At 39.1% G+C, this 21,894-nt stretch overlaps 1 protein-coding gene across 1 annotated transcript in view; it reads left to right on the top strand.

Moving 5' to 3' along the window:
- tyw1 (tRNA-yW synthesizing protein 1 homolog (S. cerevisiae)) overlaps positions 1-18,538 on the top strand; it is a 79,909-nt gene extending 61,371 nt beyond the window's left edge. The window contains exons 15-16 of the mRNA XM_042487317.1: positions 6,466-6,633; positions 17,510-18,538. Of these exons, the coding sequence (XP_042343251.1) occupies positions 6,466-6,633; positions 17,510-17,731 (390 nt within the window). The 3' untranslated portion in view covers positions 17,732-18,538. The remainder of the gene's footprint in view (positions 1-6,465; positions 6,634-17,509) is intronic.
- Positions 18,539-21,894: the final 3,356 nt, after the last annotated feature.

Genomic DNA, 21,894 nt, shown 5'->3' with positions numbered 1-21,894 from the left:
TGGTCTCTCATTCGCCCAGGAGGGAGATGGATCAGAGAGAAAGAGAGAGAGAGAATTTGGTCAAACGCATGCAGCTATGAGGGTTGGCCTTGAGGATTAGTTTTTGGGATTTCCATTAACGCTCAGGGACTGTTTGGCACATTTTACACACTTTAAATTTTAATTTTTTGATAAATTTGCTTGTGTTTTTGCATATGGCATACATTTTGGCAAGATTGTGTATGTTTGCTTTATCAGCTCCTACAATAAGTCTAAAGTACACAGTAGAAACTAAATTGTTACATTTATACTGTTAAGAGCAAAAGATTCACCATTGAAACCCATTCAAACTGCAACTTTTGATCCCACAGCCATCAAAGCATAAAAACATGCACTGTTTTATTTTTATTTGTCATTCTGGGCTTTTGACTTGGAATTTGTCATTATACTTTTTTACTATTTTCCTCCTGAGTATTTGACACTTTACTACAAAATATTATTAATGTATAAACAATTAATGTTGCTGCTAATCATTGATATATCCCAGGGTGTGAAAGGAAAGCATGTAGCATGAAGTATATTGAATTTTTTTTTTTTTTTTTTTTGCGTTTGTGTTTTTTGTTTGTTTTTGTTTTTTTTCTCATCTAAAAAACATAGTGGCATCAGGATAAAAATCTGGCATTTCAAAGGGTCACTTTCTGAAAATCTATGAATATATTATAATGATAAATATTAAATAATAAATAATAAAATGATATTATGTATAATATTTTTTAAAGCTTGATTTGAAAAAAAGTGCATTTTGTACGAAGAGCGATACAGGTGTGTGGAATATTAAAGCAGTCCCTAAGGGTTAAAGACAGATTATTTGTGAACAGGTCTAAAGGCTCTCACTCCTCTTCTTCACAAGCATACCCTCAGTGATACAGTTTGTTCATTCCCTCCGTATATCACAAATATCTTTTCCCATCTCCTTCTATCGCTCCCTCCTCATGAAAGGCCCATTCCTGGTGATTTATACCGAGTCCCGGATAGTTGATCTTTATTCAGCGGGCCTCCAGGCAAGGCTGATAACACCAAGGTCCTTCATCAATTCTCTGCTGCGCCCCAGACCTGCCGTGCCTCCCAGCAGCACCCTTTCTCCCTCTCAACCCCTAAAGAAACGGTTCACTTTCTGTTTGTGTTACGTTTTGTGTGTGCGGTGAATTCACAAGCAGCCCTACAAAATCCATGTGGTTAAATTACTGAAGAGATGGCTGCAGTTCATGGCTGGAGGCACAGGTCCCCTGCTGGCTGCAGAGTGGACAGGCTCAAATTGATGTGAGTGGCACTCTTGAAATGGAGTGAGGAGGAGGCTTCCTAAGACAAACCGCTACTTTCATACAAATACCTGCTCTTATTTGATGTAGGAAACTGGCGTCAGACAGGTTGAGATTTGAAGGCCGGCTTCTGTGAAATTGTGAAACATTTGGTATTTCATCTTCCCTGGACATGTGTTTATTTCAGTGGTCAGATCTGTTTAATTATCTGAGTTCAGTCATAAAAATGAAGTTAGATTTAACCCTGAGCAAACTGATTTGCTCAGGGTTGCTTTTAAAAAAGATGGTGTGACTTTCAATAAACAACTGTCCCACAAATTGTAAGAAATTAGTGAAAGCTGACAAGAAGATGCCCTCAAATTAGTTTTAAAAAAGGGCGAATAAAAAAAAAATAGGAAAATGTCCAGAAAACTATATATATAATTTTTATAGTTACATATTTTTTAAATTTAGTTACAGAAAAAAATGTCTGTGCAACAAAACGCCTAAAACAGGCTTGCAAATTTTTATTTCTCTATTTTTTTTGTAAACAATAAAATTAATGCATTTTAAGCTACAGTAGCCCTGGAAAAAGCCTGCGAAATCTTGGAGGCAATGGTAAATGTAAAAATACCTGCATAAGCCCATTGTTGCATCGAGCTATTCATAATGATAATGAACCCCTACTGTGCAGATTTACGCCTCACATACTGAATCATATTCCTGTGATGATTAACTACTGTAAAAAGCTTAGTTTGCTGCATAGAATATTGAGTGGAAAGCTCTGAAAGCATTTAAAGATGTTACCCGAGGAAGTAAATTTAAGCCTCATAAGTCAGAATTATTCTCAGATCTTTGATTAAATATTCTGCTCGTTGTTTGTCTGCTAAACAGAAAATGATGTGACTGCATGTCTCTCATTTACCTTCATGCCTTTTTGTTGATTTTGTTGTTTTTACAAAACAAGCCCTCCCTTAAAGGAGTCTGTCTGTCCTTGCTTTTGTTTCATCACAATGTTGCTCACTTTGCAAAACAGTTTACCCCCTCTTCCAGAGAGAACATTAGTCATTTTTACTCGTTAATTTGAGGCGTCTTCTTGCACGTCTTCATCTTCACAACAAAAATAAAATGAAGTGAGTTTGGTGACATTATCTGGGAGACTGCTATTATTGGTGAAACCCAGGAGAAACCATGGTGATTGGTCAAATTTGCAGAAAAGTCGCAGAGAAAATTGCAAGGTCATATAGAATTAATGGTCATTGGTTGAATTGACATTAATTGTTGCGATTGCATCATCCTGGTGAGGCTGATGACAGTCCAGAGCTTTCTGTTTGCTGCTGTTTTTAGTGATTAGACAGGTAACAAATAGACGGAGGGGACAAGGTCTAAATGCTTGACTCCATTTTTAACATCCTCACAAATATTTTCCTCTTAAACACACACACACACACACACACACACACACACACATACACACACACAAACTCTTGTTTTTCCTCCGTGAGATACCTGGGTGAGGATCAGACAGTGTTCCTGGCCAACACTTCAGAGATTTACGATAGCAGCTGCTGCCTTGGCTCCATTACAGCACATTGACACACAGGTGGTGCATGTCTGCGTGTGTGTGCGTGTGTGCGTGTGTGAAGATTGAAACTTGGTAACAAATGTTGAATCAGGTAAAACAACTTTGACTGATTTGAGTTCAGCATGTTTGGACCAGAGGGAGGTGATGGCACAATGTCACAGAGGATCTCAAACAAAACAGTGTTCTCATGTGTTTGACTGTAACAAAAACAACTGCATAGCTGCCTGGTCTACATTTACACACCATATTATTGTAATGTAGATCCAGTATGTGCAGCCTAAATTACCACACTATAATTCACTGAAGCAGTACTTATTTCGTTTAACTTTTATTTGTTGCAGTCACGTAAATGCACAACACTCAGATTTAAATTCAAAACCACTCAAATATGGATACCATGACCGAAAAAGGAGCAGGGAGAAGAAAATAACTACTACTTTTTTAACTGCTCTTCTCTTAAATCATACATAAACAAAAGAAATAGATGGTTTGTCAGTTACTGTTAATTAACAAATAACACTGAGAATAAACTTACAGAGAAAAAACAAATACATAGAAAAATCAAGAGCTATACACCATAAGTCACCTTCAACAAGGCGACAGGTTTTATCCTTGATAGCCTCATATAGTTTAATAATTTTGTCTTTATACATCTTAATAAACTGAAAAATATTTTTACAACTAATTTAATCAGTCGGTAAAAAATTCCACAGTTTGACGCCGGCCAATGAACTTTTGTAATTTTCCAGTCTGCTCTTTTGCCTTGCACATAAATAATAATGTCTGTAACTCAACTAAATCTTTCAATTTCAATAATCACAATGTAATAAAAAGTCAGTTAGTATGATCTCTGGGGTCCATGTCAAGAAAACTGCTCTTTTTTGAAATATGAACAATAGCTTAATATTACTAGTTTATGTGTTGCCCCACACTTGCATGCAGTCACTGAAGTATGGCGAAATAAGTGAACAGTGCAGGATTCTCACTGCCTTGTAATCCAATACATACAGAAATAGACATCTTTGTCTTTACATGAGCTATGTGAGATTTCCATGACAGTTTATCATCCATTATCACAACCAAAAATCTAAATTGAGACACTTGTTGCAGAAAGAAAATTAAATGTGAACTCACATATATAGACATTGTTAAAAACAGATTTTTCTACCGACAGTTTGGTCTTTTACAGTTCATGAATTTAAGCTAATGATACAAGCATAGGAGTTGACCTTAGAATTACATCTCTGCTCTTTGCAGATGAAGTGGTTTTTGTTGGCTTCATCACACCATCTCCAGCATGCACTGGAGCGGTTTGCATTACAGATTTCCCCAAAACTTAAGTGATATTTCTGAAATTTTGATAAAACACAAAATAATATTCCATGAAGCATGGTAGTGGATGTTCAAAACGTTGGCAGGTTTATTTTTTTTATTACAGTCACTCAATAAAGCCAATCTAATATTGATATAATTACTTTGATGTCAGTCTCTTCCTCTGTCCACACATACTAAGCCATGTTTTTTTTTTTTTTAATTATTTAACTTCTTTATTGACTTTTCATTACAAATGCAAATGCACAACTAGTGTGTAAATATAAGCATTGCAAACAAGATTAAGTCAACATTTTAAGAAAAATAAAACAAACTTGACAATAACATGCAAAAGAAGGAATAAAAGAAACTTGAAAGAAAAAAATTAAAGATAAATAAGGTGCCCATTCTTGACAGTTAAATTCATCACAAAACAATGTTACATGACATGTCTATTCCTTGAACCTACATGGATATAAGGTACATGGGGGAGTGTACAGGTATTAGCCATTATGATCATCACTTTCCAATCATTTCCAAATAAGGAGCCCATACCTTCAAGAAGAGATCTAAATTATTATTAATCTTATAAATAAGTTGCTATCTTGGTTAGTTCATCTCTCCATTCCTTAAAACTGATCTTTTCTTTTTACTTCCAGTGTCTCAAGACTACCCTGTTTACTGTTGCAAGAACTAGTTTCACCCATATGCACCTTTGTGTGGATAGAGCCATGTTTTTTATAATGTCATGAAACTTTGTTGTACTTTATCTTCTTCTTTGGGATTAATGGCGGTTTGCATCCATAATGTCGCATAACCACCACCCGCTGTTTCACATTATATGATCTATAAAAGCAAAATAAGTGTTTCCATTGCAGTTTTGCAAAATATGGCTTTTTCGGATCGCCTGAAATACCACCTCATGTGAGCGCAAAAATTAACAGGAGTTTTTTTCCAAATTTAAGTGTTTCCATTAGGCTTATTTTGTATTTCGGCTTATTCTGTATTTGCAATTTTAATTTGTGCCGTTTAAGGGTTAATGGAAACCCACCTACTTCCAGGTCGCACTGCCTAGTTTAGCAGTGCATGGTGGCAACCTGGCTGACCTGCTGTTATCACAGGCAGTGTTCCTACTGTGGCGCTGCTGCCGAACTGCCTGCTGCTCTAACTACTGTATTTCCACAATTAAAAGCCGGTACCTCTCAAACTTATGGAGCTTTGTAAGCCACTGTATTGTCAACAACACTGTCCTGCAAGTATTTCATGATAAAAACTTTTGTGGTAACTAATGGAGGAATTTTGTCAACAGAAACGTTGTCAGACAAGTTTTATTTTGAAACAGCCAATACTGTGAAGCCCCTGTGAGAACCCTGTCTGCTATTAAACAGAGCTTTTATTCTAAAGGAGTATGTGTCCTTAACCCACATTTACCTCCTAATTATTGCCTGAAACACTCTTAAAATCTTAATGACTCGGCTGATCTCTCTCTCTGTGCTGCTTTGCCCTCTTCCTCCTTCCCATGTTTCTCCTTCCAGGTTTCGGGGACTCTGAGAGGCTGACTGGTGTTCACAGCATACCAAATTTCAAATCAGTTTATTTGCCACCAAAACGTAGCAACCAGTCTGAATACTGATGCAGCTCTTGTATTGGAGGGAGGGCCTTTGGCTGCAGATTCCTTCAGTTGGTACTAAATGGACATTGATGATGCTCTCCCCTCATGGCTCCCTCACACCTTTCCGCTCTCAGCCCAACTCGTCAATACTTTGTCTCGGCCGCAGGGAGCTGTTGTTCTCCCCCCAGGGCTTCTCCCTCCTCATCGCTTTTAACCACAGTGCAGATTTGCTGCTATTGATCAGAAAACACTCAGCGTCCAGCCTGCTGTTTTGATTGATTTTTACAGCCAAGGCCAGATGGTTTTCCACTTCCTACTCCATTTCTCACACCCGCTGAATGGGAAAATACATGTCAGCTCCTTCTTACTGCTGATAATCAGCAATTGTTGCTGTGTATGAAGCCTCTCTGTCAAACACACACTCCAGACAGCCAAAATATTTATTTTAAAGAAAAGGTAGCTCTTGTAGTTTATTTCTTTCATTATTTTGGTCACATAGAAGCTTTAGTTGCCCTGATCCGATATTTTTTATCAACAAATTCTTGCATATTATGTGCCATTCTGTTCATTGTTTACCATTGCTGTGTTCCATTTTTATTCTAGCTAAATAATGGATAAAATAAATGTAAAGCCGGTCTTTTCTCTGCTCTGTTTCTGTTGGTATGTTTCTATGTGTGCAGGGAGTGACGTACTGCGGGGAAAGCTCTGCCAGCAGTCTGACCATGGCTAACGTCCCCTGGCACCAGGAAGTGGTCGCCTTCGTCCAGCAGCTGGCTGACATGTTGCCTCAGTATGAGATCGCCTGCGAGCACGAGCACTCCAACTGTTTGCTCATCGCACACACCAAGGTAGGAATTAGCAACTACATTCACATTACAAGCCAATGTTGACCAAATCCAAATTTTTTTTTGACCCATTTGACACAGATTTGATTGTTTCACTTTTTTGTGGACACAGAAATGATTTTCAAATCACTTCTGCGCCACTTTATATTGTATTAATATTTGGTATATCTGATCACTGGTCATGTGACTGCCGTGAGAAACATCATATTGGAACCCGTGTCTTTTTTTCAAGCATCTCTAGTTTCTGTACTTCATACTTCACTATGAACGAGCACATCACCCACCACACAGTTTCAGAGCAGTCTGTGTAACTACAGAAGACTGCCGTAGCTGTACAGGCGGGTTTCCATTAACCCTCAAATTGCGAAAACTGAAATTGCAAATATAAAATACTACTGAAAAATAGTCAATTTCCAAAAAAAGTCCCATGTATTGCAAAGAAAAGTTTTTACACTCACATAAGGTGGTATTTCAGGCAATTCAAAAAAGCCATATTTCACAAAACTGCGTGGAAACACTTGGCTTTTCTAGGTCAAATACCATGCTCCGTAACATGCCTACATTGTCTTTGATTGGAAATAATGTCAGCTAGTGTGGTGGCTGCAATAGAAATAAATGCTGCTGATGTTCTGAACATCCATCACCATGCTTCTTGGAATGTTATCACAAGAGGAGAAGTTGCAGAACATCACTCAATGGAAACACAGTCGTCTGGAAATTGTCGTTTTGAAATCAACATTTCAAAAATACTTCTTAAGTTTTGCGCAAATTTGTGATGGAAACCTGCCTATAGTCGCAAGCCATTAGAGCTCAACGGGGACACAGGACGGTGACAAAGATATTAGAATGTAGCCCCAGACATCCTAATATTTCGAAAGGAACTGTTCCCCCGTGAAACCCACCACATCCCAACCATACCGTTCCTGACTTCTCTCCCACACCCACTTTTTGCAGAACTTGAAGGGTAACTGTAATGTTTTTCAACCTGGAAAAAAACCTTATATCCTGTATACCTGACTAATGGGCAAGACAAAAAGTGCCACAGTATAGTCTGAGTCTTGTCTTGTCTCAAAAACATCAGAAAAAGTCATTTTTGCCGTTGAAAAATGTCATAGTTATTTTAAATGTGTCCAATATTGAGCTGGACCACTAAAGCAGGCTGCAACACTACTCGGGGCAATTGTGCACCATCAATGTACACTGTTTGTTTTTGTCACTGACAACTAACAACTAACATCTCTATATAGAAACATCAAGAATAAGATCATATTTGTTTCACCAAAAAACAGCCCTGGAATCACTTTTGTCAAACCCACCTGACTCCATTAAAATAAGCAGTCATTTTAGAGTGTATAGAGCCAGCATATTTTCACATCTAACCGAGTGAATTAAAGATTTATTTCAACTAAACCAGAGTTGTTTATTATTAGAACGGTGGAAAAATGAACCAAGACACTTTGTACTTTAATTTTCTTTCTGTCAACTTGAAGTGAAGTGTGCATTACAATGATGGAATTTCTGTTTATCTAAATGGAGTCTGGTGGGTTTGGCAATGGTGATTTCAGGGCTGTTTCTGGTTAAACAATTTGGCTAATTGTTTAACCAGAAACAGCTAATTCATCAGACAAGAAATAAATCACTGGTCATAGAAGGCTACATTTAAACTTTGAGGGCTAACATATAGATGAGTTGCCTCTGTATTTGTGAAGGTGAACCAAAAGTCACACAGCATCAGTAAATCAAAAATTGTTAAAAAGTACAGAGTGTGCACTCTATATCTGGCTGATGTAAACATTTGCAGGTGCAACAATCTGCTGGATATTTACATCATTATTTGCAGCTTACTGGCTGTTTTTGCATATTAGCATTTCCAAGTTATCAGCATTATCTGAGGAGCCAGACAGTGGTTACCGCATTAGCACCCCTTCACACATAATAATGAATAATGTGTACCTGGTGATCCGCTTTGCATCTGTTGTGATTTTGCCGCAGTTTTTTTTCCATACACAGACACATGCATCCTTCATCTCCACTTCTCTCAAAGCAGCTTTCCATACAGCTCAGAAAATCACTGCAGGTTCCAGGCTTTTGAAATTGGTGTTTTAATTTAGTCTTGTTTTATTATTTATATAATTTGGTATCCTATCTGTCTCTGTTTTTTTAAAAAATATGCATCCATTAGAGCTGTTTCTTCTGACGGAGGCTCACCCGCCCCAGAAAGTATCAGTCGGTTATGGGTTCTGCTGAGACAACTGTCCGTCCATAATTAATGAATGATGATTAATTGCCATCTTGTCTCTCTCTGACGGTGTAGAAATTCGAGCCAGCAGACAAGGCGCCCACACCTCCATATCACGCACGTAAACAGTGTGCTGGATGTGTAATCACAGTTTATTTAAGCACCCAAACTCCTCTTCCTCCTTTGTTTTTATTTACTGGAGCTTTGTTTTCATGGGACTTGTTACAGATTTATTTACCTCCGTGGTGTCTCTTTGCTGTTTCTGGGTCTCCGGTGCCTGCAGGGAGAACAGGAGAGAGAAAGGAGGCACATAATGTTTATTGTTTGTTCCATTTTTTTTTTTTACTGCACTGTAAAATGCTTATTTTATGTTTTCACCTAAAATGATGCACAAGTTACTTCTCTGAGAAGCAAAAGTCCAAACGAAAGCACAGCTCAGTAGAATCCTGTCTTTGTAATTTAAGGTGAAGAGTGGTTCAAACAGGACGTTGGCAGCACAGATGTTATGAAGTTGTAGGTGCCATAGAGAGCAAAGTGGTTTAAGAATATATAAGTTTGAATGTTGTTTTGATTCATGCTAGGGATGTCCCAAGTTTTTTTGCCCCCTTTCCCAAGCCAACTATTTTTTTTAATTTATTTTTTTTATCCTTTATCGTGAAATGGGGTGATAACAGACAAGTAAAGGTAAGTAAAGGGACATATAAGCAGACAGAGGAGATCACATACAGTGACACAAAGACATGCAATAAAAGAAGACAGAGTAGAACATTGAGACAATAGAATTAAACAAGTTCGGGCTTCCAGCAGTCTCTCTGCCTCTTCCCTGCTGGTAGGAGACTGTTTGCCCCACATACTTATTCGGTAGCAGCTGTGGCAACTCCAGTTCAGCCAGCACAGAGTCCAGCGCTGAGTTCACAGCCTAATCTGCTTAACGGCAGTAACAGAAAGTTTGCTGATCTGGCAAGAAGTTTGCTGCCTTCTCACTTCAGCTTTCTTTTTCTTAAAAAAAAAAAACCATTATGTTGATTGTATATTACAACAATAAAAGCGTGAACTTTTCTCCTCCTCTGCATTTAAATTAATTTGATTCAGACATTAAAAAATTGTGATACTTAAGTGAATCAACATGTTTTCCCATCCCTGGTCATCAGTACCTTTTTTGTGATTTCACACACACACACACACACACACACACACACTGAGACAAAAAAAGTGTTAAAAAGCTTGTTGTTCACTTAAGTCCTCACACACCAGCAAGGGCACAATGCATATTTCCCAGAATTGATTTTCACCTTCCTCTTTTCCTCCCCCCTCTCTCTCCACTGTTCTCTTGCCAACACAAACATCACCACGGGCCATTTGTGCACCTGCTTTAGACACCTTCATTTGCACCTCCTCACCTCCACCTGTCAGTATTTCCTAATATACACACTCCCATCTTTCTCCTTCCTGCTCTCAGTCACGCAGGTGGCGGTGTTGGTGCTCTGAAGTCTGTTAACTAACAGCTGTGGCGGAGCCTCCATGACATGAATGAACAGCATTTTGCACTCACTGCGTCTTTTGAGAATTTTTAGAAACCACACACAGACTCTTAAGTACACACAGTCATTTTTAGAATAGCTTGGGAGAAAGTGGGTCAAGGTTATGAATGTAAAATTTAAAAAAAAAGAAATTAATAACAAAAAAATACAATGTGAGGGTGATATAGGCATAAACTGAAAGAAAACATAAACATATAAACATATAAACTTTTACTGGCAAATAGTGTGAGCACATAAACCGTGAGTTTTGGCTTTATGTTGCAACAGTATAGTGGGACTTGAAGTTAAACAACAACATTTCGAAAACAGGCTCAAATCGTACAGTGTACGCCCCGCTTGTTTGAGCAGTCATCAATAATCCAGCAGAGTTTGGGAGCTGAAGGCATTTTTAGCTTCCTCCTGTGAACGGAGACTCTGATGTTTTTCTCTTAAGTGTCTTCAGCGTCCTGAATGTCTTCGTGCAGCACCGTCTCTGCAGGAAGAGAATCCAGATGAAGTCCTCCTAGTTTTTGTGTTAACTTACGTAACGGCAGAGTTTAAAATGCATCACAGGAAAGCACATCAGTCTCATTTTGTGTGTGTGTGTGTATGCGTGCCTGCCTGCCTGCGTGCGTGCGCGCGTGCTGCACAGTCCTCAGATCTTCTAGTTCCAGTTGGATGATATCACCGTTTGATGTAGTCCTTTAAAAGACATCAGAGCCGTGTGTGTGTGTGTGTGTGTGTGTGTGTGCGCTCCCTCTCTCTCATGCGCGCGTGCGTGCATGAGAGAGAGGGAGCGCACGTAGAGAAAGAGATCATGTAGGGAGAAAGAGATCACTCTTTAGCAGTAGGCGATAGATCCTCCCTGCACTGACACATCATCATCATTAGTTTCTTTTTAACCCCTGGGATCTGATCAGCATTTCTCTACCTCTCTTAACTCCCACTTTACTTTCTCCGCCAGCCTTTTCTGTCTTTCATCTTGCCTCTTTCGTCTCTCCTTCACTTCCCCCATCTTTTATTCCCCTTTATTCTCTGTCCTCTTCCATCCATCTGTGTCCCATTTCTCTTCGAGGACACTGGAATGAAGACGTTGCAGTCACAAACCTCCCAGAGATAATCCCTCTCAAAGACCTGTTGTGTCTGTGGAGTGATGTTGATCCTTCTTCAGTGAAATGTCCTGTCCTTTATTAACTCTTAGGCACTGTTTGGCACATTTTACACACTTTTCATTTTTCATTTTTTCATAATTTTGGCTGTGTTCATGCATATGGCATACATTTTGGCGAGATTGTGCATTTTTGTTTAATCTTGGAATCTCCAGCTCAGCTCCTATAATAAGTCTAAAACACACTGCGGAAACTAAATTGTTATATTCATACTGTTAAGAGCAAAAAATGCGCCATTGAAACCCATTCAAACTGACATTTTTGATCCCACAGCCATCAAAGTATAAAAGCATGCATCGTATTATTTCTGAGCGTCATCCTGGGCTTTTTATAATTTTCTACCTAATAATGTAATTATTGGTTTTCCACTAGGTGCACTGTCACAGTCAGTGTTGCTGCAAATCAATGACACATCTCCAGGCTGTGATAATAAAAAAGAAATCTACTTTGCATGTAGTATATTGAAAATAGTCCTTATTTTTTAGAGTTACTAAAAAAAAAATAACAGTTACTATGGTGACGTTTAGGAAAAGAAACATGTTGAGGATGTACCTTAAAATGACTTAAAATTCACCCAGAGTTCACCCGCTCCCCAATATGCATCTCCCTTGAAAAGTCTGGTGCTTAGTGAGTCTTCCACCACAGCAGCATGCCTCCTCAAAGCTCGGGACCGCTTCCATGTTGTATATCATCAGCACATTGGTCACATGATCACAGCTTTCCAAAATGCTTGGTATATGCATGAATTTGGGTGCATTTATTTTTTGTAGGAACATGCACAAACCGTTTGTGAGAGTAGCGTACAGCACTTATGATTTGTTGAGAAGTGGAACCCGATACAGTGTATAGCTTTATTCAGTTGCATGAATAAATCACCTTAGGGCACAGACACACCAAACTGACTTCAAAGAACTAGTGAAGATGAATCTGTTTTTTTAATATTTTAATACATTTGTTTTCACTCAGATTTTTGTGGATGCTGAATGACACTCATTATATATACATGCATACAGTATACATATACATATACATATACATATATAAAGTTAATCATGATTAATCGCATTTTTTAATCACATGTATTCAATTCCTTTAATTTGCATTTCGAAACAGTTTTGAAGTCTGTGTTAACAAGGTGAAGCAATTGATACCAGAATGTCCTTTTTAGGAATCAAATAACAGCAGAAACTGTATGGGACTAACATAAAGTTTACATGTCTGTAGAGGGGATACTCATGCATACCCTCAGAACTCATTTTCATTTAGATATCTGGAGGTGAGAGGTCAAGAGACCCCTGTGAAATGCTCTTTTTCCATCGCCAAAATTTAGCCTATTTACAGAGCATTATTCAATTGGGATCACTGGATCCTCCCGTTTTCGTGTTTCGTGTGATACCTGTGTCGTCACTGTAGCTTTAAAACTAGCCCAGTTCAGCCTCTCAAAGATGTGAATGCCGGCTGGCAATTAACGCGATTTAAAATTTAAATAAATATATTAAATATATATATATATATATATATACATATATATATATATATATATATATATATATATTTTTTTTTTTTTTTTTTTTTTTTTTTTTTCCAAGTTTCCTGTGTCTTTAAAGACAAGTTTCAAGTATGTTTGTACATGCAATTATAGCTCTTAGAGAGCAAGCAAAACTTTAAATTGATCAAAATTAAATCAGCATGGTCGACTTTTAAAAAATCAGAAAATGGAATCAGCAAAAAAAATTGCAACCGGTGCATCTCTCGTTAGGGTTCCAAGTCTAGGATTATTGGATTGGCTATATGCAAAAAAAGTCTCTTTTTATGATGACAACAAAGGCTCTCTGACGAGCACCATTTAACAGGAAGAAACATCCAAGTATATGTAAATGTATCTGTGTTTTGTCCCTAAAGACTGCAGGAAATGTTGTTTACAGAGCAGATTCTATAGAAGATAAAGACAGAAAAGATGTGATGGTCCTCCATTAGTTCTCTGTGAACATGTGTGTGTATTAAAGTACTGTAAGGCTCATTGGCATGTGCACATGCATGAATTCGGTGCCTCCTGTGACGCTCAGTAAAGCAGCTGTCCTTAGTGATCCTCGGCAAAGACGCAGTTAGTAAAAACAACAGGCAGTCTTGTTCTCCTCACAGACAGCACAGCTCTGCTTAGTTGCTTGGAGACTGAAATTGTTTGCAGAGATGCCGGCTGAACAAATATCATCCCTTCTCATTACCACAAACATTAACTCCCAATAACTGCTTCTTTCATTTCCCCCGTTTCTCAGGCCTCATTAGCAACGCAGTGGCTCCTCTCTAGTGGCTGAGGCATCTAAAGGCTCAGACGCTTAACGCCATGACTCCCTCAGTGGGTCATCAGGTCTGGCGGGAAAATCTTTAATTCTGCATATAATGTCACTCCTACATGACTACATTTATGTGTAATTTTGAGTATTTCTAAGAGAGTATGTCATGCAGTGCCCACTTTTTTTTCCCTCCCGTTGTGTGAATTACGGTTGTAGAGGCTGTTTGGTTTGAATTTTAAAGAAGCGAGCCACGCGTGGTGCCACACACACAGGGGTCCAGCCAGAGCCGCCACGAACCTGAAAGAGCTTTTAACTGCTGAGAGCTAAAAGCACAACAGTCGTCCCCGCTGACGACTTATCACTGTTTAACATCACGACACAGATTATAACAAACCTTGTGTCCTGTTACTTACTCTCCTTCTTCTACAATTCTACAATTTCATTTAGCAGACACTTTTATCCAAAGCGACGTACAACACAAGCAAGAATTTAGACTTAAGGAAAAAAAACCCTTAGTAAGTGCAAAAAGTGCTTCAGGTGTGATTGGTCACAGGTATTGCCATCTAGTGGCAGAAGAAGTGCCGCACAGCCCCCCCACCCCCCCCTTTTTTTTTTTTTTTGGGAAACCAAAGTAATAACCAGTAGCGATCTCAGCATCTGAGATTCAACAATCTCAGTATCACTACTTACGATGACAATCAACATACAACATCACACAACTTTGTCAGTGCTAGATAATCATTAAGTGCTGGGTTTTGGACCATCTGACTTACTCTACCCCAAAGGGCAAAGAGGAGAAGACTCAGGTTAAGTGCCTTGTCTCTTAAAAGTAGAAAGGGACTCAGCAGAACGCAGAGTTTGGAAGTTTGTTCCACCATTTGGGAACAACAGAAGAGAAGAGTCTGGCTAGAGATTTAGAGCCGTGCTGGGCTGGAAGCACCAGGCGTCTTTCGCATGCAGAGCGTAGTGGGCGAGAAGGAGAGTAGACCTGGATCAGGGATTCCAGGTAGGCTGGAGCAGTTCTTGTGATTGTTTTGTAAGCCAAGAGAAGTGCTTTGAATTTGATTCTGGCTGCCACTGGAAGCCAGTGAAGAGAAATTAGCAGCGGGGTGACATGTGCTCTTTTGGGCTGGTTGAAGACCAGACGTGCTGCATTCTGGATCATCTGAAGAGGTTTGAATGAGCATGCAGGGAGGCCTGCCAGAAGAGAGTTGCAGTAGTCAATGCGTGAGATCACAAGAGCCTGAACCAGAAGCTGTGTGGCCTGTTGGGTCAGGAAGGGTCTGATCTTCCTGATGTTGTAGAGGGCATGGCGACAAGACCGAGAAACTGAGGCCACATGAACCTTAAAGGTCAGCTGGTCATCAATCATGACACCCAGGTTTCTGGCTGAGTTTGTTTCTTACTTTCTACATCCTGTCAATTATCCTTCAGTCTTCCTTCCTTTGTCATATTTTCCAATATCACTTCCACAGGTGATTATGGACCTGCAGGACATCTGTGTCACTGTGTTGATCAGATCAATGAATGGATGCATCAACTTTTTAGTACATAGATATTCTACTACAACTCGTCAGATTTGAAGCATGTAAAATATAGTTAGAAGATCTGCAAGTTCTGTTTTGTTAACATGTTTAACACAATATATAATATATGATTAGCTTTTTTTTAAGTAAAAGCAACTTGTCAGATTTTACATTGTGGTCCACCTGGTTATGACTGCATAATTATTTTTTTTTTAAATTTTTATCCTTACTCCCCTTTGGCTTTTTTCCTTAAAGGTGATTTTTTTTAAATCATTAAGTAAATTAAGTTAAATTTCAACTTTTATATCTTTTCTCTTTACTCTTTTATTTTAAGTCTCTATCCTTTAAGATTTTTTTATATTTTATTGCTCTGTAAAGAACTTTGAGTTGCCCTGTTGCATGAAATGTGCTTTACAAATAAAGCTGTCTTGCCTCTTTCTTCAATGCGACTACAAAGGAAGGCTGTGTTGTATATAATGCCTCTGTACTTTGCCCGCTCTCAGATTCTCCTCAGTCTTTATCATCTCTGCAGACAACAAAAGAAACCTGGTATTGTATCAGCTGGACAGCACTGTTGCATGTGGGAAAGTAGAGGTCTTCACCCTGGGCGCTGGCTTGGGGAGACAAGCAGAATTAGCGAGGCAGAATGAGGCTTTTCCCTCACTGTCAAACACTCGGGCTGTTTTCTCTTCTGTCTGGTGGTCGGCATGCCTCACGCACACACATGCACACACATGCACACACACTCCTATTGGCTCCTCGCTCTGTTTTTTCTCTTTGGTAAGATGGATGGTGAGTTGAGTGAAGGAGTAAGCAGCAGTGATTGATAAAAGGAGAAATGTGAGGAGAAGGGAGGAGGTGCAGTCTGTGAATCCAAAAACCATTTAAAGAAAAGCTAAACTAGCAAAAACAGGAGCTCTGTAAATCACTGTTGCTTTTATTCATCGCATCTTTAAATTCTTTGTTGTTTAAATTCAGAATACACAAAACACATTTGTACAGGAGCTACAACTCTCAGTGGTTTATCAGTTATTTCCATTTTTTCCATTTTTTATGAATTGTGTTGTTTAGATAACATTTTAAAAGATCTAGAGGTGGATTGAAAGTTTATGTGCATGTCCTTCAAAAGGTTGTCAAATTAAAAATGTAAATTTTCAGGCTGCAAAATGATCACAATGTTTCAAATACAGTCGAAGTGATCTAATTTTCCCATCATGCCACATCAGATTAATACACGAAATTAGACAGAGGAAATGACACTGCTTTCTGATAAAAGATTTACAGATGCAAAAAAAAAAGTGTGTAAGGTTTATTTATCTTTTAGTCAACAATTTGATTAATCTGTGCTGACATCACTTTAAGTTGTAACAAAGGCCAGTCAGAGAGTAGATTCGACAGCGGTATCTTTCCATTTTGTTACACCTCACTTTGGAAAAATAATAATTCTCTAACTATCATTAAAAGTGTCATAAAAAGTCTTGAAACTGGAGTAGACAGAAATCTGTAAAGACACACACAAAAAACAAAAAAAATAATGGCCAAATTTTAGAATACCCCCTCCTCCTGCAGCTCTTCTGTCTCTGTCCTAAGCCTCTCCCGTGAGACAACCACGGGCCTATGCACACTCACCATACAGTGTACGTTGATTTATTTAAAGCGATGTCCAGTAACAGACAGCGTGTGTGTGTCGGCGTTTCTCGGGCTGCGGTTAGTGTCTGACGAGTGTGTCCCTGTCTCACTGCACACCCTTGTAACATCTGTGACAGCTGGTTTACTCCCAGTTCACGATTTATCAAAACCTGTACGTCACAGCTGCCCCCTCCTGGGCTTCCTCATAACTTTTAGTAACTCCAATGCAGGTACAGTCAGCTGAAGACACACTTCAAAATCCCCATCCTTTCTTGCTCGCCCCCCCACTACTTTCTCTCGCCTCTCATCTTCTCTCCCTTACGGGCGTGAAGCGGAGTGATACATGCAGAGTTAAAAGTTAACAGGCCCAGTGATGTTGTACTCCTATATCAGCACTCATGGAATGCCTCTCAACCAATCAAATTGCTTAGTTGGAACTAACTGTTGTATATGCACATTGATCCTCCACCTCTGCCTCTCCTTTCTCTCTGTGTGCTCTCAGTTTAAGGTGGATGGCGAGTGGTGGACCTGGATCGACTACGAGCGTTTCCAGGAGCTGGTCCAGGCTCACGAGAAGAGCGGAGGACAGCAGAGCTTCTCAGCCTTGGACTACATGGCGAAGACTCCCAGATGGGCTCTGTTCGGAGCCGATGAGCAGGGCTTCGACCCCGCAGACACACGGTTCCAACGACGCAACAAAACCAAAGACATTTCAGGCTGCTGATAGATGAGAGAGAGAGAAAGAGAGGTAGGATGAATAGAACAAGTTATCTCCATAGCATAAGTTAATTTAAAAAGTAGGATTCATCGTTTTTATTCCCATCTTCTTTGAATTTAAAAATGTTCTATGGCTGGACTTTACTGTCCCTAACTGTCCCTAACTGCCCTCATTCTCATTTGAACTTCAACTCTTTCTCCCCTCTTTCATTTTATTAGTTTGAGCTCCAAGATGAGCCAAAAACTGTCAGAATCAATTACTTCAAGCTCACTCTCCTGACATTCCCCTTCACATTCACTTTAAGTGCTTCTTTTGCTTCCTATATGCACATTGATTTTTGATACGTCCCTCTTTTTTATTCTAAATGTCAATAGCTTCGATCTGTAAAACCACCTGGCAGCACTCAGGGAGGTTTACTCTGCTGAAGTTGGACTTGGAAGTGGTTTCATCATCATCAGCTCTGACATTTGTGTTTATAATCCAGTTTCTTGTCAGGCAGTTGTAGCATCGCCATATAAGGAGCAGCTCCTCTCTCGTCATCAGAGGGAGCGACACTAGGCGGGTTTCCATTACAGATTTGCGCAAAACTTAAGCAAAATTTTTGAAATGTTGTTAAAACACAATTGCGAGATGACTGCTGAGTGATGTTGTGCAACTTCTCCTCCTGTGATAATTTTCAAAGAAGCATGGTGATTGGTTTTCAAAACATGTGCAGGTCTATTTCTGTTGCAGCCACCACACTAGCCGTCATTATTTCCAATCCATGGCGACAGGGTTGTTATTGAGCAATAATGGAAAGGCAAACCCCTCATACGAGGGAGCGGCCACGTATGAGGGATTTCTGGGAGCCTATGGTTCACGATTTCACAGAGGATTTGTGGATTCACAATGTCCAGATGATCTGCTCAAGTTTTGAAGAGTTATGTGATGCAATTACACCTCTTGCAGCTCCTGCTGCATCATGAGGGAGCCAGTTCCTACTGACAAGCACATAGCCATAGCATCATGTGACCTAGAAAAGCCGAAAAAGTGTTTCCATTGTAGCTTAGTGAAATATGGCTTTTTCAAATTGCTTGAAATATTACCTCATGTGAGCGTAATTGACATGTTTCCGTTAGGCGTATTTTATATTTACAATTTCAATTTGTGCGAATGTATGGGTCAATGGTAACCCGCCTAAGTTCTCAGACTCTCTTCTCCTGCTCATTAGGGCAGTGGTCGTATTTACTGGGTGGTGAGAGAGAAGCTTCATGGCTGCGTCTCCTTCAGGAGAGTCAGGCTTCCCGTGCTCTCTGTGTGTTTTTATTTTCTTTGCACTGATGCACATTCCCAGCAGTGTCCGCTTTGCTTTGTTTCAATCTTCTGAGCTGGGATGGGACAGGTTTGCTGTAAATTAATTAATAAAGAGGAGTATATTTTTAAAAATAAAACATAATATTTAGGATGCATTTTTTTCGGCCGAGCATCAGTATAAGTATCAGCCATCGACCCTTTAGCAAATAAGATAAAATTCACCGATGCCTGTGGCCAATGTTTTTTGTTTGTTGTGTCACATAAATTTTGCTCAGTCTAAAAAGCAGCACTAACATTGTCGTGGGGACAATAGAAAACTTGTTTTTGGGATGAACAGAGGTCTGTCCCAGGACGCAGTCAGGAGGAAAGCATGCAGTAAACTCTTTTGTCAGGGGATTCCCCCTATTGTTTCCCTGTTAATACCTTATTGTGAGCAACAAATCCATATTGACATTCACAGGAAAAAAAGCTAGTTAATGTTAGCTGGAACTGGGCTGGGACTTGGGTCTTGTGTCTATTCTTTGCCATTTTTCAGGAGCGCAGAGGTAGGTTGCATCTGAGAGCGACCAAAACCAGCTCAGAGTTCAGAGGTGATCTTCAACAAACAGGAACAGTTACAGCAAAAACAGGTAGTAAAAAAATACAAGAAACAAAGCATGACAACAAAACAAAAACAAACAAATGTATACACAAGGTAGAGGAGTTGTTTTTTTAAGTGTGTATTGAAATATTATCTGTGTGTTGGGGCGGCCTCTAGCTCAGTGAGTGGAGCGTGCGCCCCATGTAGGCTTAGTCCTTAGCAGCGGCCCGGGTTCGATCCCAGCTTGTAGCCCTTTGCTGTGTGTCATCCCCGTTCTCTCTCCCCCTTTCTTGTCACTCTCTGACTGCGCTATATTAAAGGCATGAAAAGCCCAAGAAATAATCTTTAAAAAAAAAAACTTTGGATATCCCTGCACTGAAATGATCAACGTTCTCCTCCATATTTACTGCAGACTGATATTAACTTCAGAAGGGAAGGATATCTGCCGGTTGTGATTGGTCGTTACTTTTATGTCATATGTGGTGTGCACTGCTGCATTCCAAAATTTAAATTCTGATTTTCTCTGAATTATGGTGGTTACAAACAGTAAAAAGGCTTTTGAAGCAGATAAAAAAACATGGTTGTTTTGTGACAGAAGGTTATGTTTTATCAACATTCATGGTTGAATTTATGTTCATTCCAAAGTAATGTGATGAAGGGCAAAATTACTTAATAACAGTTCTGTTTCTTTATTTTTTATATAATTTCGCTGCCACAAAAGGGGAAATAATAACAACAACAAAAATAAACAACAACAAGAAAACATCAGCATTAGTCCAAAATTTCACAATAGTTGCATTCCTGCGTAATATACTAGAGTTACTTGAATAATTAAAAATCTGACATCATTTCGGGTGTAACAGTTACTGCTTTTGTGCAGCTGAACTCAGCTTTGGATGTATTACAATCATGAAAAGTCACAAAAAATCAGTGTTGTATCACTGTTTTGTATTGCAGTTTTGCTGATATTCTCAAACACGTCAAGTCTCCTGTCATGATGTCGGGACATCTCCCTGCTTTAGCTAAAAAGACAAAAAATCAAATGAATGCATAATATTTTGAAAATACTCATCCGCCTCCCAAAATGAATTTGGTCTGGTCGACATTCAGCCTCCACCCAGGATCAGGCCTGAAGAAAAGCATCATGGCTGGCAGTGTGACTTCAGATCAGTCCAACTTGTGTACGCCTCCTCGAGTCCAGCCTACCCGAATAAAACCTTTACTGATCTTTTGGTAAATCCAGATGTAAAATTCATGTCAACTGTAATTTCTTTTTTATTTGTATGTAAATCCAGATATGAATGTTTAAGTCCATTTTGATTTGTAATATTTTGATATGAATGCAGATGTAAACACTGAAGCCCATTTTAGAGTTGTTTTGTTAGGTCTCTGATGTTGCAGTGGCTCCCCGTTAGGAGTAACAGCAGGTGTGGGGATAAATCACTACAATAAAACTGTGGAATAATCTGCTTTGTTGTTTGTGAATTTCATGTTCACCACACATACACACAGGTGCGTTAAGGCAAGTTTCATACTGTTTTTCTGGAAGATGTCCTTTTTTTATATTATGGCAACAAAGTGGGAAGTTGATATTTTATAGATAACAATACATGTGGAGACATCTTTTTGTGCTGCACTCAGAGGCCAACAGAAGAGCTCTGATTGAACAAGGATGGAGGCAAAGGTGACACAAGGTGATACAACAGCCCAGAAGCTCCCATTATTCTTTTTAAAGTTTACTCTGATGTAATTTGTTACATCAGTTGGCTCTGTTTTTTAGAAACTCTAACTTAATTGCAGATGTGCGTGCACGTACCTTTGGTGAAAGACTGATTCAATAGCGCAGCGAGAAAGTTGTTATTCCAGCATTTGCAATTTTACAAATGAACACCACTTTTATTATTCTTGAAGCCTAAATGCAAACACCAGAAGGTAAAAGCTAACATTAGGCTATAAATGAACTATACAACAGTCACAAGACTTATGCTGTGTTCACTTGGAATTTATTTAATACATCACCATAGCAAGTTTAACAGTTTCCGGTACCCAGTATCATGGGTATTGTATTTTGCCATCTTGTCATTCCATCAGATTATTTTTCCTTTTTTCCCATGCCGTCCAGGAGGTCGCCAGTCTGCCATTGATCACAGCATAAACATCATCATCACAACGAGGCAAAACTAAAAGTTGCGTAATGTTGCTTTAAATCCTTCACAGTCATTGATCAGTCATGTGTACATAAGTAAGAAGTTTTTCTTGATAATAGTGCCTTAAAAAAAAAAACAAAAAACTAATT

The sequence above is a fragment of the Plectropomus leopardus genome, chromosome 5, assembly GCF_008729295.1.
Source record: "Plectropomus leopardus isolate mb chromosome 5, YSFRI_Pleo_2.0, whole genome shotgun sequence".
NCBI lineage: Eukaryota > Metazoa > Chordata > Actinopteri > Perciformes > Serranidae > Plectropomus > Plectropomus leopardus.
Note: the sequence above shows the minus strand (reverse complement) of the source record. Positions and strands in the feature narration are given on the sequence as shown.